Source organism: Platalea leucorodia, assembly GCF_965183815.1.
Source record: "Platalea leucorodia genome assembly, chromosome: 1".
NCBI classification, from domain to species: Eukaryota; Metazoa; Chordata; class Aves; order Pelecaniformes; family Threskiornithidae; genus Platalea; species Platalea leucorodia.
This window is the reverse complement of record NC_138823.1, coordinates 142,839,055-142,852,060: the sequence shown is the minus strand read 5'-3', so window position 1 is coordinate 142,852,060 and position 13,006 is coordinate 142,839,055. Positions and strand designations below refer to the sequence as shown.

At 42.5% G+C, this 13,006-nt stretch overlaps 2 protein-coding genes across 14 annotated transcripts in view; one reads left to right on the top strand and one right to left on the bottom strand.

Moving 5' to 3' along the window:
• PEX1 (peroxisomal biogenesis factor 1) overlaps window positions 1-7,539 on the bottom strand; it is a 28,396-nt gene extending 20,857 nt beyond the window's left edge. For 8 of the 12 annotated variants that reach the window (XR_014228890.1, XR_014228891.1, XM_082318447.1 and 5 more), the window contains exons 1-6: window positions 7,302-7,539; window positions 4,817-4,960; window positions 3,002-3,085; window positions 2,645-2,759; window positions 1,747-2,519; window positions 172-291 (exon numbers count right to left, since the gene is read on the bottom strand). Coding sequence is in view for 10 of the 12 variants with exons in the window: in XM_082318447.1 (XP_082174573.1) it covers window positions 172-291; window positions 1,747-2,519; window positions 2,645-2,759; window positions 3,002-3,085; window positions 4,817-4,960; window positions 7,302-7,430 (1,365 nt within the window). In the remaining 2 variants the exon portion in view is untranslated. Of the gene's footprint in view, window positions 1-171; window positions 292-1,746; window positions 2,520-2,644; window positions 2,760-3,001; window positions 3,086-4,816; window positions 4,961-6,850; window positions 7,022-7,301 lie in introns of those variants that run through there. The other 4 variants (XM_082318454.1, XM_082318455.1, XM_082318456.1 and 1 more) reach the window with 3 other exon arrangements.
• Window positions 4,967-12,720, top strand: RBM48 (RNA binding motif protein 48). 2 transcript variants are annotated; one of them, XM_082318550.1, is made up of 5 exons: window positions 4,967-6,902; window positions 9,611-9,801; window positions 9,932-10,077; window positions 11,038-11,567; window positions 12,601-12,720. In XM_082318550.1, the coding sequence occupies exons 1-5, from the start codon at window positions 6,738-6,740 to the stop codon at window positions 12,685-12,687; spliced, it is 1,119 nt and encodes a 372-aa protein (XP_082174676.1). In that variant the 5' UTR covers window positions 4,967-6,737; the 3' UTR covers window positions 12,688-12,720. The 2 variants fall into 2 exon arrangements, with proteins under 2 accessions (XP_082174676.1, XP_082174675.1); XM_082318549.1 differs by lacking the exon at window positions 4,967-6,902 and adding an exon at window positions 7,652-7,911.
• The last annotated feature ends 286 nt before the right edge of the window (window positions 12,721-13,006 follow it).

The following is a 13,006-nucleotide window of genomic DNA, read 5'->3' as shown; positions in this document are numbered from 1 at the left end:
TATTCAAAAAAGAAATTCCTTTGGAATGACGTCATACATGATAGACAACTTCCAAACTATCATCTAACAAATGAAAACAAATAAACATCGAAAAAACCCCAACCTTGACCAGAGCAACATTATCAGTTTTCCAATATACGAACAAATATGTGACCAAGAATATCAACTCACTAAGTTCTGTTTGGGTTGCAGTCTAAGAGATACGGGAATTGTAGGAATAGATTCAATTGACTTAATTTGAACTGTTGAATGTATTTCGATACGTAGTTTTTTTCTCATATCATCTGGAATCTGAAATATTTAAAATAAACGCAAAGAAAAAGGAAATATCAGAAAGCAAACCAGTTGTAACATTGCATATATAGTACAACATCAGTTTCTTCATCACTAATAGAACCTCTACATTTGATCATCAATCTGTTTACTGGTTGTAATCTGCAAGAGAATTAAGAAGGAAACCATAAAATGGGTGGTGATATCTAAATCTTGTTCTCTCACGCACGCTTCCAATTGCCTTTTATCCTACTTGTGAAAGTGCTCGCTATAGCTGACCATCTACTAACTTTAAATAAACACCAAAAGGTTGAAAAAGAAGAATTAGGAGGAATTCTCAGAATGTTGTAAGAATGCTTTTAGTATAGCAGAAAAACAACAACTCTACTTTCATTTGCTGATCAAAACTAATTTCACCTGGGCAGGTAAATATAAATAGGCCACTGTACAGATCAGAACTAAGAACATGTGCAGCACAGAGAGAGAAAATCCAGTTTCCCTGAATTGTACTAGTCAATTTTTCCTTTTAAAAAGGAAACTACTTTTCAAATATTCTGTGTTATTTTAAACGTATATCCAAATTGAAAAAAATCCCATAAATGTTTATTAAGTCTGAAAGACTTTGTGGTTGCTGGCATTTGGAAAATTGTTATGTCTCTCAAAAGATTTAGTGGTGAAGACCACTGCAGGCTCTTGCTCTCATTCTCAACAGAAAAATAAGTGAATGGTGAGAAGTATAAGTCAAAATAGTCAAATGGTGATTTGGAGTACACTGTATCTATTTTTGTTGATCCCACATGTGCTTCCAGGAAAGGAAGAACATAAGCAGGCTGTAGTTCTATCAGAACAAGCTGAAATGTCAGTGTCTGCACACACTTGTGGCACCTTGCAAAATAGCATATAAAAACTAAAATAGTTTAAATTATATAAAAGCTAGTTATTTGATATAATTTTTTAAGGTTCATTTTAAAGAGTATATAAAAGCACTTGCAAACACCATGTAGCACTAGGATATGTGATCCCATTACTTTACTGTTTGATGACACCTAGAGTCCAAAGCACATTTTAAGTGGCAGCTGATGAAAAGAATCTCATTATGCAGTACTGAATGTACGTAAGTAGATACTTTCACATTCTCATCAATACAGTGGCTACCAACAGATTTTGAAGAGAGCATGCATTCCCTCCAGAAACACTGAAGAATTTTTCCCATTTGGTGCAAAAATGCTAAGGGTGCAGAAACCCTGATTACACCATACATCCTGGAGGATGATGGTAAGTAACATAGTCCAGAATGAGATGGCTTAGCAAAGCACAGCTCTAGAAAATATTATTTGATTCTAGTATACTCGACTTGGGAGCTTAACTCAAAGTCTATATTCCAAAACTGCATGTTAATTAGCCAGTTCCACAATTATCCAGTAGAAAATATTATCCACTAAAAAGTACAAAAGAGAGTGTGCTCAAACTGACCCAAACTCTTCCAACATGTAGGGCTTCCCCACTGTGGCCATACTCTATGACAGTCTTTAGGTCTTCAAATCCGTTCCAAACGATTTGAATAACAGATCCCTCACTGGACGCTTGACTGCTATTAGAATTAGAATGATTTTTGTCTTGCGTACTAGTCAAATGCTTTTGCTTTTCAAATGGCAGATTTTGCTTTGCTTCTTGATGACGCTGTCTTGGGGAAAGCAGCTCATTAATTTTCCCATAAGATACTACAGGATTTGGATCCAAATCAATAAATTCTAAATTCCACGGAAAAACATGAATAGCGTTGCATTTCAGAAATGCATGAGTGGCGGATGCATTCTGTACACTGGGAGGCTGGGACTGACATACTCTAAAAATGGAATCCATGTGAATTAAGTTCAGCAGCTTGTCTTTGAAGGTGCTCATTTCATCTTTATCACACAAAGTCTTTTGTTTCTGCTCGGATGTATGAGAGAAAATGCTCCCTATGAAATTCCATATATTTGGGAGAACATTTGAGCCAAACGTCACGTTTGCATCAGCCTTACTCTGTTCAAGGACTCCTGGCTTTAAGTAAGGTTGTTTGGCAAAAGGATCCTTTACTGTTTCTTCTTGCTCCATGTTATTTTTCACAAAACTTTTGAGCAAGATGTCACTTTCTGTGGAAGGTGTGCTGGTGATATTTTCCTCAAGTTCACGTGTTTTGGGAAGTATCAGAAGCTCCGTGCACGGCTCTAATCTTCCGTAGGGGGCGGCTGGCATAAGCGTACCTGAGTATGAACAAAGCAGGTCAATCGAGGTGAATCAAAGTAGGTCAATCAATCCAACAAAGCAGTCACCCCCTCTTGCAAAACAGCTTATTCAAGGTGCCACAAGAGCCTTCGCTGTTGCTTACCGATTTTGATGTAAACGTGAGTGTGCTGTTCAACCCATACAGGAAAGATGGCTTTTGGAAATACTATTCGAATCTGGTCAAGAAGATGTTTTTCAAGAGAGGAAGCATGCAGTTCCTGGGAAAATGTGATATCATTAGAAATTAAATACTGCATACGTTTTTAACATTTGTTTGAAGATAAAAACTCTACATCTCTTTCTAATACACCATTTGAAATATAAAACACAATTAAACCCTACCACATTTTGTATTTCCTTAGGGGCTGAAAAGAATGGGGCATCGTGCAAAAAACTGCTTGTGTCAAAATCTCTGACGTCTGTAAGAAAAGGACATGAACAGGGGAAAAGGTTTTATTACCAGAATTTCCCAATCATCTGTTGAGAGCGGTTCCACTTCTACTTGCTGACAGGAGGAGACGTGGGAACAGGGTTCAAGAAATACCTGGCAAAAGTAACACCATTTCAAAATACTTAACTTCTTATTTTTAAACACAGAAAAGCTCCATCTTTAATTCAACTAGAAAACTGACATCTCCTTCATGATACGTTTTCACTACTTTGAACATACATCTTCTTAATGCCACTAGGGAACTCATAAGCAGAAGCTGGATGTTCAACATACTGGAAACGGATTGCATTGGGCGTGCATGGGGACTTCAATACACTGTGAACGGAAGGGAATGTGAAATGAGGGAAAAGTACAATACAAAAGCAAAATCAGCTCCTTTATGAATGGTTTCACAGGAAGCAGCCCCACTTCCACAGAACAGTTTTAAGGTCCTGTCTATCAGGAGGAACAATAAAAGCTGTTGTAGCTCAGGCTTTTCAGAAAGCATTAAACATATATTTCAGGAGTTAATTTTTACCAAAGGTTCCATTTGACAGAAAGTAACAATTTTCAAACAATATCATGTCATACATTTTAAAATAAACTTCAACAAATTTCTCTTGAGGTAAAACTAGTTACCTGTCTTCTGACAGAGATTCATTGCAGGTCAGCTTTTATAAAAGTAACAGCTGATTTTAAATACCTCTAGGTCCTCAGTTTGAAGCAAAAGTTGAGAGGAATCTCTTTTCCCCAACATGGCAAACAGAAGAGCGTAATATTATGAAACACAGCAAACATGCAATTCCTGAATCCAAAACAATGGCAAAACTACCTAATTATTCATTTATTGATTCGATTGTACAGGTGATTATTTCCAGGCAACAGTGGGGTGAGGTTTTCTTAGGTTTCCTTTGTCTATTGTTTTTTCTGTTGAAGGCTATTAATTGCTAGAACAAAAAAGGGTAGTTACCTTGCCACTGAACTAGTAAATTGTAAAGTCCTGCAAATAGATACATCATTTCTAGAGAGAATATGCTAAAAAAGAAAAGAAGGTAAGATAATACACTGCTTTGAGCCACATTCTTTGAGTCTTCTGTTACACTGAATAAAATTTTCCATATGAGAGATTAGGCATATATGAATATACTACATAATAACACTGTGTAGAGTAATACTTTTCTATTCTTGTTCATTTAAATGTTTACCTATTGATATAAAAAAGAACGTTGCATGTTGAGATTTTAATAGTTCCATGTCAGAAAGCTCTGCCTGCCTCTTGGGCATCTCTTCAACTTCTGTCCAACGCAAGAATCATTTACAAGAAGTTTAACACCGCCTCCAAGAGTAAGAGGCCAATTTAAATAGACGTTCAAGGAGAGAGGACACATAGGGACATATGGTGAAGAGGGGAAAAAAAAGGGATGAAAATTTAAACCTCAAATAAGTCAAACAAGAAGAAATATGCAGTAAGTCAATAATTACTTTAAAATGACAGAAACTCCAGGCAAAATATACTCATAAGGCAATTCCCAAATTGTTTAATTGCTTAAAAGTGTATATTCCTAAAATTAATGGCACTGCAGATAGCGGCTCCAGCCCTGCAAAGACCTACCTGCAAGCGTATCCTAACATTATTTAGGCAATTGTTAATAACATAATGAGCAAATCTTTTCATGTTTGAGATGTTTCATGATGGTTAACTTCTCTTATGAGCAGATATAAGTGAAGTAACTGTCTAAATACATGAAATAAGAAGTTCATAGCTAACTTGTAAATTATTACCTTTTCAAGTATCTTGCAATATACTCTTTATTCAAATAAGAAAAAAAAGATTGCATTTCAAACCTGTTCTCCATCTGTAATGCCAAGTTTCTCTGCTAACTGTCTGTTAATCTCTGCAATATTTTCACCATGGTGACCTCGATGCCTGATTTCCATCCAGCTCAAAAATATAGGCTGATGACCACAGGATACTTTCACAGCTTGGCCCTATGAGTTTCAAAGAAATAAAATAAATTAACATCAAACAAGCTAAATAACATGACTATTAGTCAACCTAAACTTGACTATTAGGCAACTTAAACTGTATTTGATTAGAGAGATCAAAGGAATTAAAAATATTTTCTGGATTTTACATGCCGTATTTTAATTAATATTCCCTAACAATAACTTGCAGTGTTTACAACAACGTAAAGGGTGTTTCTATTAGCTATGACAGATTTTTTTTTTTTTTTTTTTTTTTTTTTAATTCTAGAAGACTGGCCAACTTCTTAATAACCAAGACCTTCCTTAGAATTCTCCATGTAACCTATCTGCACAACTTGCAACAGGGAAGTGCATGTTGGTTCCAATTTGTAAACAGCTTTTAATTTTTATGGACTATTTTTAAGTAAGAAAAATAATTCCTCTTCCCTTCTGTATTACAGTCTATCAAACAAATATCTTACAGAAACGTATAAATATGCATTTCTGTTTCCCAAATGAGGAAAAAACATAAGCACATGCTTAAACTTCACATGCATTTTAACATTTGCATGGACTCCAAGAGTGCTTTCATGAGCTGAGGAATGTGTAAACTAAGTCACAAGCCACACAAACTTATCAGACCAAAATGATTTTATCAATCTGTTTCAGAATCACTCAGCTATTCTGATTCCAAACTGAAGAATCTTAATATGTTGTCAGTTTCCATATAAAGAGACTATATCCCACACTGTATCACTCAAATGACATTTTCTGTATTTTTTTTTTTTCAAAAATGACTATTTTTATGAAAATCGAGCGACCAAGACAATGTACACTGTGGATACACCACAGATTTACTTGCTAACACAGTCATGTTTTCTGTTTTGTTCTCAACTGTATCCTGATAATTTCTAATATTTGACTCTTTGGTAAACTCTGAAAACATTTTCTGAGAATACCTACAATGGTTCCAAGATCCTTTTACCCAACGTAATATTTACTTTACAGCTCTTCCCTGTATTCACACAGATAAAGCCTCTCCCGAGTGTCTTAATCATCACACAATGCTGAGTTTCATAGACCATTTTATCACCCACTTATCTAATGCCTTCTGCAATTGGATTTAGCTTTTGATTCCATTTAAGTTTTTATATGATTTACTCAGTGTAATCTATTAACGTAATTATTTATCCCCCTTTTAACATTTTTATTCAAGAGTTTGCATTTAATATGCTATTTCTATCAAGATTTCGGAGATCATATATTTTCATTTTGTGGATCACATTAAGGAAAAGCGGGAACCCACCATAACCAACTATGTACAGAATGACGCTACAAGACTTCAAAGCAACTACGCTCCTTTTTCCTCTCTCTTGCCAGCAAACTGGGAAAACATCCAGAAACCATAGCAGAAATGAAGCTAACATTGATACCGGATTTCTTGCAACCCCACTGATCTCCAGAGAGAAAGGGAGCAGGTTTTTGCAAGCCTAGATGAGTTTGCTGTTGTGAAAGGTCCTTGTTGGCCTCGGGAAGGCAGCAGGCCGCCGACGCCGGGCGAGGCCAGCCTGGCCCGCGGCGCTTCGCAGGGCCGCGGCCGCCACCTCCGCTGCCCAGCCTGGCTCCTCCCCGCTCCGCCGCCCGCCCGCGCCGCTTCTCACCCCGCCAGCAGAGCCTCCGTTCCGGCGTGCGCCGCGCGAGGGGCGCGGGCAGGCTTCGCTCCTGTTTTCACGTGTGAAACGTTATTTAAAATCTAAGGGGGGCTTCCTGCAGCTGACCCACGTACCTAACAGGACTCTGCATGACAGGAGTCCCCTTCTACACAGGAACATGCAGCGAAAGATTTATGTACACCAAGAACCGCGATTCTGCTTGGATTTACCATCTTACCACCGCGATTCTACTTGGACTTACCATCTCACCTCCTCCCTTGCAGGTTAATTTACAGATTATTCGGCTAATGCTGGTGAGTTGCTGTGCGAACTGGCATGAAGCACACCCTCCTGGGAGAGGCGCGGTGCCGGCAGCGCAGGGCTGCGCGGGGCCGCGAACCCCGCCCGCACCGCGGAGGGGGCCCTGCCCGGCCGCCCGGGGGCAGGGGCGGGGCTCCCCGTTGCCATGGCCACGGAGCGGCTGCGTCTCGGGGGGGGGGAGTCCCCCCAACTGCGGGGGGAGGCTCGCGCGCCCCGTCACCATAGCGACGCAGCTGGCGGGGGGGGGGTGACGCCGGGAGGGAGGGAGGGAGGAGGGCTCTTCGCGTCCCCATAGCAACGGGATGCGGGGGGGGGGGGGGGCGGCGCTCTCCCATCATCCTCTCTGGGCGCGGCGTCCCTCCGCCCAGGCCCCGCGCGGCGCCCCCCGGTACCTGCTGCAGGCGGAGGTGAGAGGCCAGCAGGGGAGGCAAGTGCAGGAAGCAGTCCCGGGTCCCGCTCAGGACGACCGTCACCGCGGCGGCTCCAGCTCCCCCTCCGCCGGGATTGCCGCTGCCCCACATGCCGGCGGCCGGGCCGGGCCCCGCAGCCCGGCGCCACTGCGCGCCCGCTCCGCCCTGGCAGGGAGCTGCCCCCTCGGAGGCGGGCGAGCGGGCCAGGCCTTCCCGAGGGTCCCCCTGCCACCCCCGAGACAGTGGTATGACCCACTGCCGGCCAATGCGGGCGCCGCATATGCCCGTTCCCTGCCTCTGATTGGCTTCTCTATCGAGGGCTTCGGCTCTTTCTGTCTGGCTGATGACGCCATCGATTTCCGTCTCAGTGGGAGCCAATGAGAGTTCTGTCCGTCGCCTGATTGGCCGTTGTCTCGGCGAGCAGCTAGAGCTGCCTAGGCGGGGCGCGGGGAGTGATGGGAAGATGGCGGCCGGCAGCAGCAGCGGCACCGGCGGCGGCGGCCTGGGCGATGCCTGCAGGCACCACGCGCAGCTGGGGGTCTGCGAGTCGCGCGCCAAGTACCGGGAGGGGCGGAGGCCGCGCGCCGTGAAGGTGGGGCCGGGGCCGGGGCCGGCTCTGCTGCGAGGGCGGCCGGGCGCTGCCGGCGGGGCCCGAGCGGGGCGGGTCTGCCCCTGCGGGGCCCGAGCGGGGCGGGTCTGCCCCTGCGGGGCCCGAGCGGGGCGGGTCTGCCCCTGCGGGGCCCGAGCGGGGCGGTCCCGGTCCCGGTGCGCCGCGTCCTCAGCGCTGGCGGCCGGCGCTGGAGCGGGCTGCAGCCGCCCGGTCGTTGGCCGCGGCTTCCCGGGGCCGGGCAGCTCACCAGCAGAGCTCCCTGCCTTCCTCCGGCTGCAGCCGCGGCGCCGCCGCGTCTCCGCCATCAGTGCTTGTCCCGTCCTGGGTGCGCTCCGGTTCCGCTCCCCTGGCTGCTGAGGCGCACCGGGGCGCGGGCAGGCAGAGGCGCCGGAGGGGACGGCTGCAGTTGGGCCTGGTAAATCCAGTAACTCCCACGCTGCGTTGTGTAAATGAATGGCTTAGAAACGCGGGTAGCACAAGTAGGCTAGTTCTGTGCAAGCTGTAAGCCCAAAGGTTGAGGGCAGCGCAGGGAAGCTTGCGGAGCTGAACGCGGCTGTCGTCCGCCGCTGCGTGGCACCGCTGAACTCGGCAGGACGGACGTGCTCCGGGCTGCTTTCGTACTGACGCTCTGGTGTCCGACAGCGGCGGGGAGCTGAGGGGAAGGCCAGGCGTCGCGGGCCGTGCCTGCTGCCTCGCAGGAGCTGCTCATTGCAGCAGCCAAAATGCCAGGTTTGCTTTTTGTGTGTGCACTTAACCCACAGCGTGCTGTAAAGGTGCCTTCTAGGGCTGACTTGGGAAAGAGAGCAGGTAGGAGTAAGCTGCTATCACAAGAACAACTCATGTGATGTGTTTGCAGAGAGTATCTTCTATGATGGCAGCTTGAGAGCTGTTTTCCTGAGTGGTTCCCTCTTTGTCCTGCGTTTGCTGCTCTTTGAGAAGGATGTGTAGCTCATGCAATCTAAATGTTGGTTTTTTTTGGTTTTTTTTAACAAATCAGAATGAATTCCCTTTGATCTTATGGTTCAGCTACCTGTTGTATGTTGCGAGCTGTCACAGAACTTTCCTCAGAGTCTGCGTTATGCGACAGTCATTACACAAAGCAGAAAAAAGTCGTTTGTTTGGGTTTTTTTAACCTGCTTCTCTCAGCATCTTACTTGTATCCGTCTGTCTTAAAAACATATGCCGTTGGATCACTGTTGCGAGGAGGTGGCTTCGCACACGCATGATCTGCCCCAAGGAATCGTGGTACCCTTTTTTTTCCCTCCTTGCGTTTTACCTGCGTGGCCTTTCTGCCTGTGAAAGAGACAGGTTTTATAGTGTTTTTTTCTTTATTTTGACAGTGCCTTATATTAACTGGTTACTAGTCAGTCTTGCAAGGACATGGGCCAGAGACTTAGAGATTTTACTCAGCAAATGGCAGTACCCTGACCTGGTGCAGAAGAGTCAACTCTAATTTGTGTTCTGCTTTGAGTAAGCAGCTTGAGTTCAGTTACTCAGTTGTGAACTCAGTTGAGTGCAGTTACTGCTCCCGCAAGAGTCCAAAGTCAAAACAGAGTCCAGAAGGATTTTCAGCATCCTGAGAGGATTTGAGGAACAACAGAAAACACAGAAAATTCCTTACTTTTGCAGTAAAGCAAGAATGTGAACATTTTAGACTACTCTATTCTTTTTTTTTTTTCAGGTTTATACTATCAACTTGGAATCTCGTTATTTACTGATACAAGGAGTTCCTGCATTAGGAGTTATGAAGGAATTGGTTGAACAATTTGCATTATATGGTGCCATTGAAGAGTATCATGCTCTAGATGAATATCCAGCAGAGCAATTTACTGAAGTTTATCTTATAAAATTCCAAAAACTGCAATGTGCAAGGTATTGGACAGGGCAATATCTGCCTCTTGCTGTCTTAATCTTTTACACCTTCTTTATTTACAATCTGTTAAGATTCTAGAGAGCTGAAGTAAAATCCTCAGTTTTGTCAATACAATTCAATTCCTTCCAGGGTGGCCAAGAAAAAAATGGACGAACGAAGTTTCTTTGGTAGTTTGCTGCACGTGTGCTATGCTCCAGAATTTGAAACAGTCCAAGAAACCAGGGAGAAGTTGCAGGATAGAAGAAAGTATATAGCAAAAGCAACAAATCAAAGAGGTTTGTCATTAAATTCCCTATAGAATCTTAATGTCTCGCTTCAGTGGTGGGTGAGATTTTCGTTGAAGTGCCCATTAAAGAAAATGCTTGGTATCTGGCCGTTTTAAAGATGCATTTTAAGTATGTTTGCAGCTGAATGGAGACATCTTTCAGTATTTAGAGGGCTGCATCTTTTTCAAAGCAACTTTTTGCTTTTGGTTAAGACTAAAATAAGTAAATGCGTAAGCTTTAATAATGAAGTATTTCCTTCTCTTTTTGTTTTCAAAATGTCATCAGAAATTTCAAGCACTGGCAGGAAATTTGGGATCATCTTTTCAGCCTTGTTCCAGCTTATTCAGGCATGCCCAAAGGGACAGTTTGCAAGGAAGGTGACTATACCAGAACCTTCAGCAAAAAACTTCTCCAGCATACGTATCAGCACTGGAGGAATGCTAAGGGTGAACTGGGTTTACAAAGGCTACTGTACTGCAGAGTTTCCGGGCAGCGCTGAAACTGGGCAAGCTGAGAAATAAGCAAATGGCCAAGCACAGGCTTCTCCTTTCTTGTGCTTATGTACTTTGATATCATTATTTATTGTACGAGGATATTTAAAGGGAGTAAAAGCACTGATTTTTAACATCAAAACGCCTGTTTCTTTCAATGTTGCAAGACAGCATATCCTTCTTGAGATCATAACTGGAGGTAAAAGTCATTGATTTGCAACATTAGAAATATTTTCCTCCTGTTCTCAAAACTGCTGAAATAATTCTGCTCAGGCATTCTTCACAAACCAGCAGAGAGCCTAGGCTGAAAAACTTTAGTCTGAAAGGTGTCACTTAGGAAAAAAAGAATCACAGAAAGGTGGCTGGGAATGAAATCTCACTGGTATTGCTTCTGTGATTATATTAAATGTTTTTTTCTTATGTGTTAGAAGTAATAGTGACGTGAAATAGTGACGCTACTTTTTTTGTTGTTTTAAAGATTGCTTTGTGTTAAAGAAGGTAGAGGGGCCTGAGAAGACCGTCTTGAAGAACTTTGACTGTCCATGGAGTACACCAGGGTCATGTACAACTGGTAACTGGGATCCATCCTGCTTTACAAGTTCTCACAGGGTATCCCAAAACACGGGCTATCCATCTGGGAATCAGAATCAGAGCCTGCTGCCATTTCCCCAGGATGGTAGCAAGTGTGCTGAAGCTTCTGGGTACTTTGGTCAAAGCACATCTCTAGCTCTAAACGTACAGCTGGGACGATATACTCCACCAGCTCCTTTAATGCAGCAAAGAACAGTTCCGATCGATAATGGAATTGATAGGTTTATGCCTCGTACAACTCACCTGCAAGAACGTAAGAGGAAGAGAGAAGAAGGTAACAAGTTTTCCCTCATTGGAACAAGTGCGGACAATACTGAAGTCATTATTGGCCCACAGCTACCAGAAATACCTAAAGTGGATATGGATGATGATTCATTGAATACTTCAGCTACGTTAATTCGAAATAAACTGAAAGAGGTATGGATTCTGAAAATTCCAATATTTTAATTTTCAAACATTATATATTATGTGCTTGTTATCTGTAAAAACAGAGACCCTAAGATAACTTAATTCAACATTTATTCAGTGTTATCAGTTTATGTGCCACTTAAACCTAGCGTTCAGCTCTTCCATAATGCAGAATATTGCAGGCCATTCCACTCCATACCTCTTACACCAGACTTCAGAAAGTATAAATGTCAGTGCATGGTCCTAAATGATTTTTAGTAAACTACACTTTTTTTCCACGTGGGGAGGCATGATAACTTTGGAGATAGTCCTGCTGACTCCAGGGTGGTACTTGTATCTGGTTTCTGATTGAAAGGGAGTGAAAAATAGTGAAGTCAGTGTTCAATGTAATTTTGGTCCAACACTTTTTAGGGCATTAAAAGATGTACAGAACCATGCTGAGAAGCATGTCTTAAGCTATATAACCTTTTATGGAGGATATTAATCTATTAGCAGGTCAAAGACTCCTGATATAACTTCCCATTTAAATTAAGATATGAAAAACTCCCTTGACTATGACTAATTAGACTGATGTGAAAGAGCTTATCTCCAGTCAAATTGATAAATAAGCACCCCTTCTATTAAATACATTTCTAAAACGTGTCAAAACACACATTTTTCCTTTCCCTTCCCTTTCTTCCTGGAATACCTGAGTTTAAAAAGCGTACTAAACCTTACTTTGAAAACACCTCTGGTAGGGAGAGGGGTGATAAGAGATGTAGCACTCTATCACTGAGCATCTGACATCAGTTTGTGTGCTTAAAGTATAAAAATGGTACTGCTAACACTTCTGTTTTCCAAGTTTCACCTCTCTTGTGTTTCATGCTGCCTTTGGTGTTATTTTCCCCCCCTCCCCCTTTTTCTGCAGGAAAATTCAATACAAGTGTGATTATAGTAATACATCCCTCCCAATACTCAAACGTTGGAGACATGTCCTTACTCTAAAACTAGCATAAAAAAGAAGTGGTTACAGGTTACTAAGAATTTTTTTTCCCCAATTTAGGTAGCAGATTCTGTTTCAAGAACATCTGTGGAAAAGCCAGAGAGCAGCTCAGCCAAGCCACTTGTAAAGCAGAGAAGAAGAATATAGATACTGCTGGCAGCATCTTCCAACAGTCATTTTTTAAAGGATATAGTTTAAAATACTTATTTTTTTTATGTTAAAAATTAAAGTATTTTATACTGTATTTCCAAGCAATTCCCTTTTAAAAATTGTATCAATTTGTTTTTTGGAATGAACAAACCAGTATAATATATTATTGTTATAATCTTATCCTGTGTACCTCATACTATAACTTATTTCTTAAATCATTAAAGAAAGAACTGTATTTAGGTAGAGTAATAGAAGTAAATACTATTTATTCAATAGCTTTTACAGTAAAGGAATATGGAAACTTAGTAACAGTTTC

What these genes read in the sequence shown, in the direction of transcription:
- RBM48 (XM_082318549.1), top strand. Translation starts at nt 7,663, where the DNA reads ATGACGCCATCGATTTCCGTCTCAGTGGGAGCCAATGAGAGTTCTGTC. An exon ending in CAAAAACTGCAATGTGCAAG is followed by an intron (nt 9,802 to 9,931) that starts GTATTGGACAGG and finishes AATTCCTTCCAG; the next exon opens with GGTGGCCAAGAAAAAAATGG. An exon ending in AAAAGCAACAAATCAAAGAG is followed by an intron (nt 10,078 to 11,037) that starts GTTTGTCATTAA and finishes GTTGTTTTAAAG; the next exon opens with ATTGCTTTGTGTTAAAGAAG.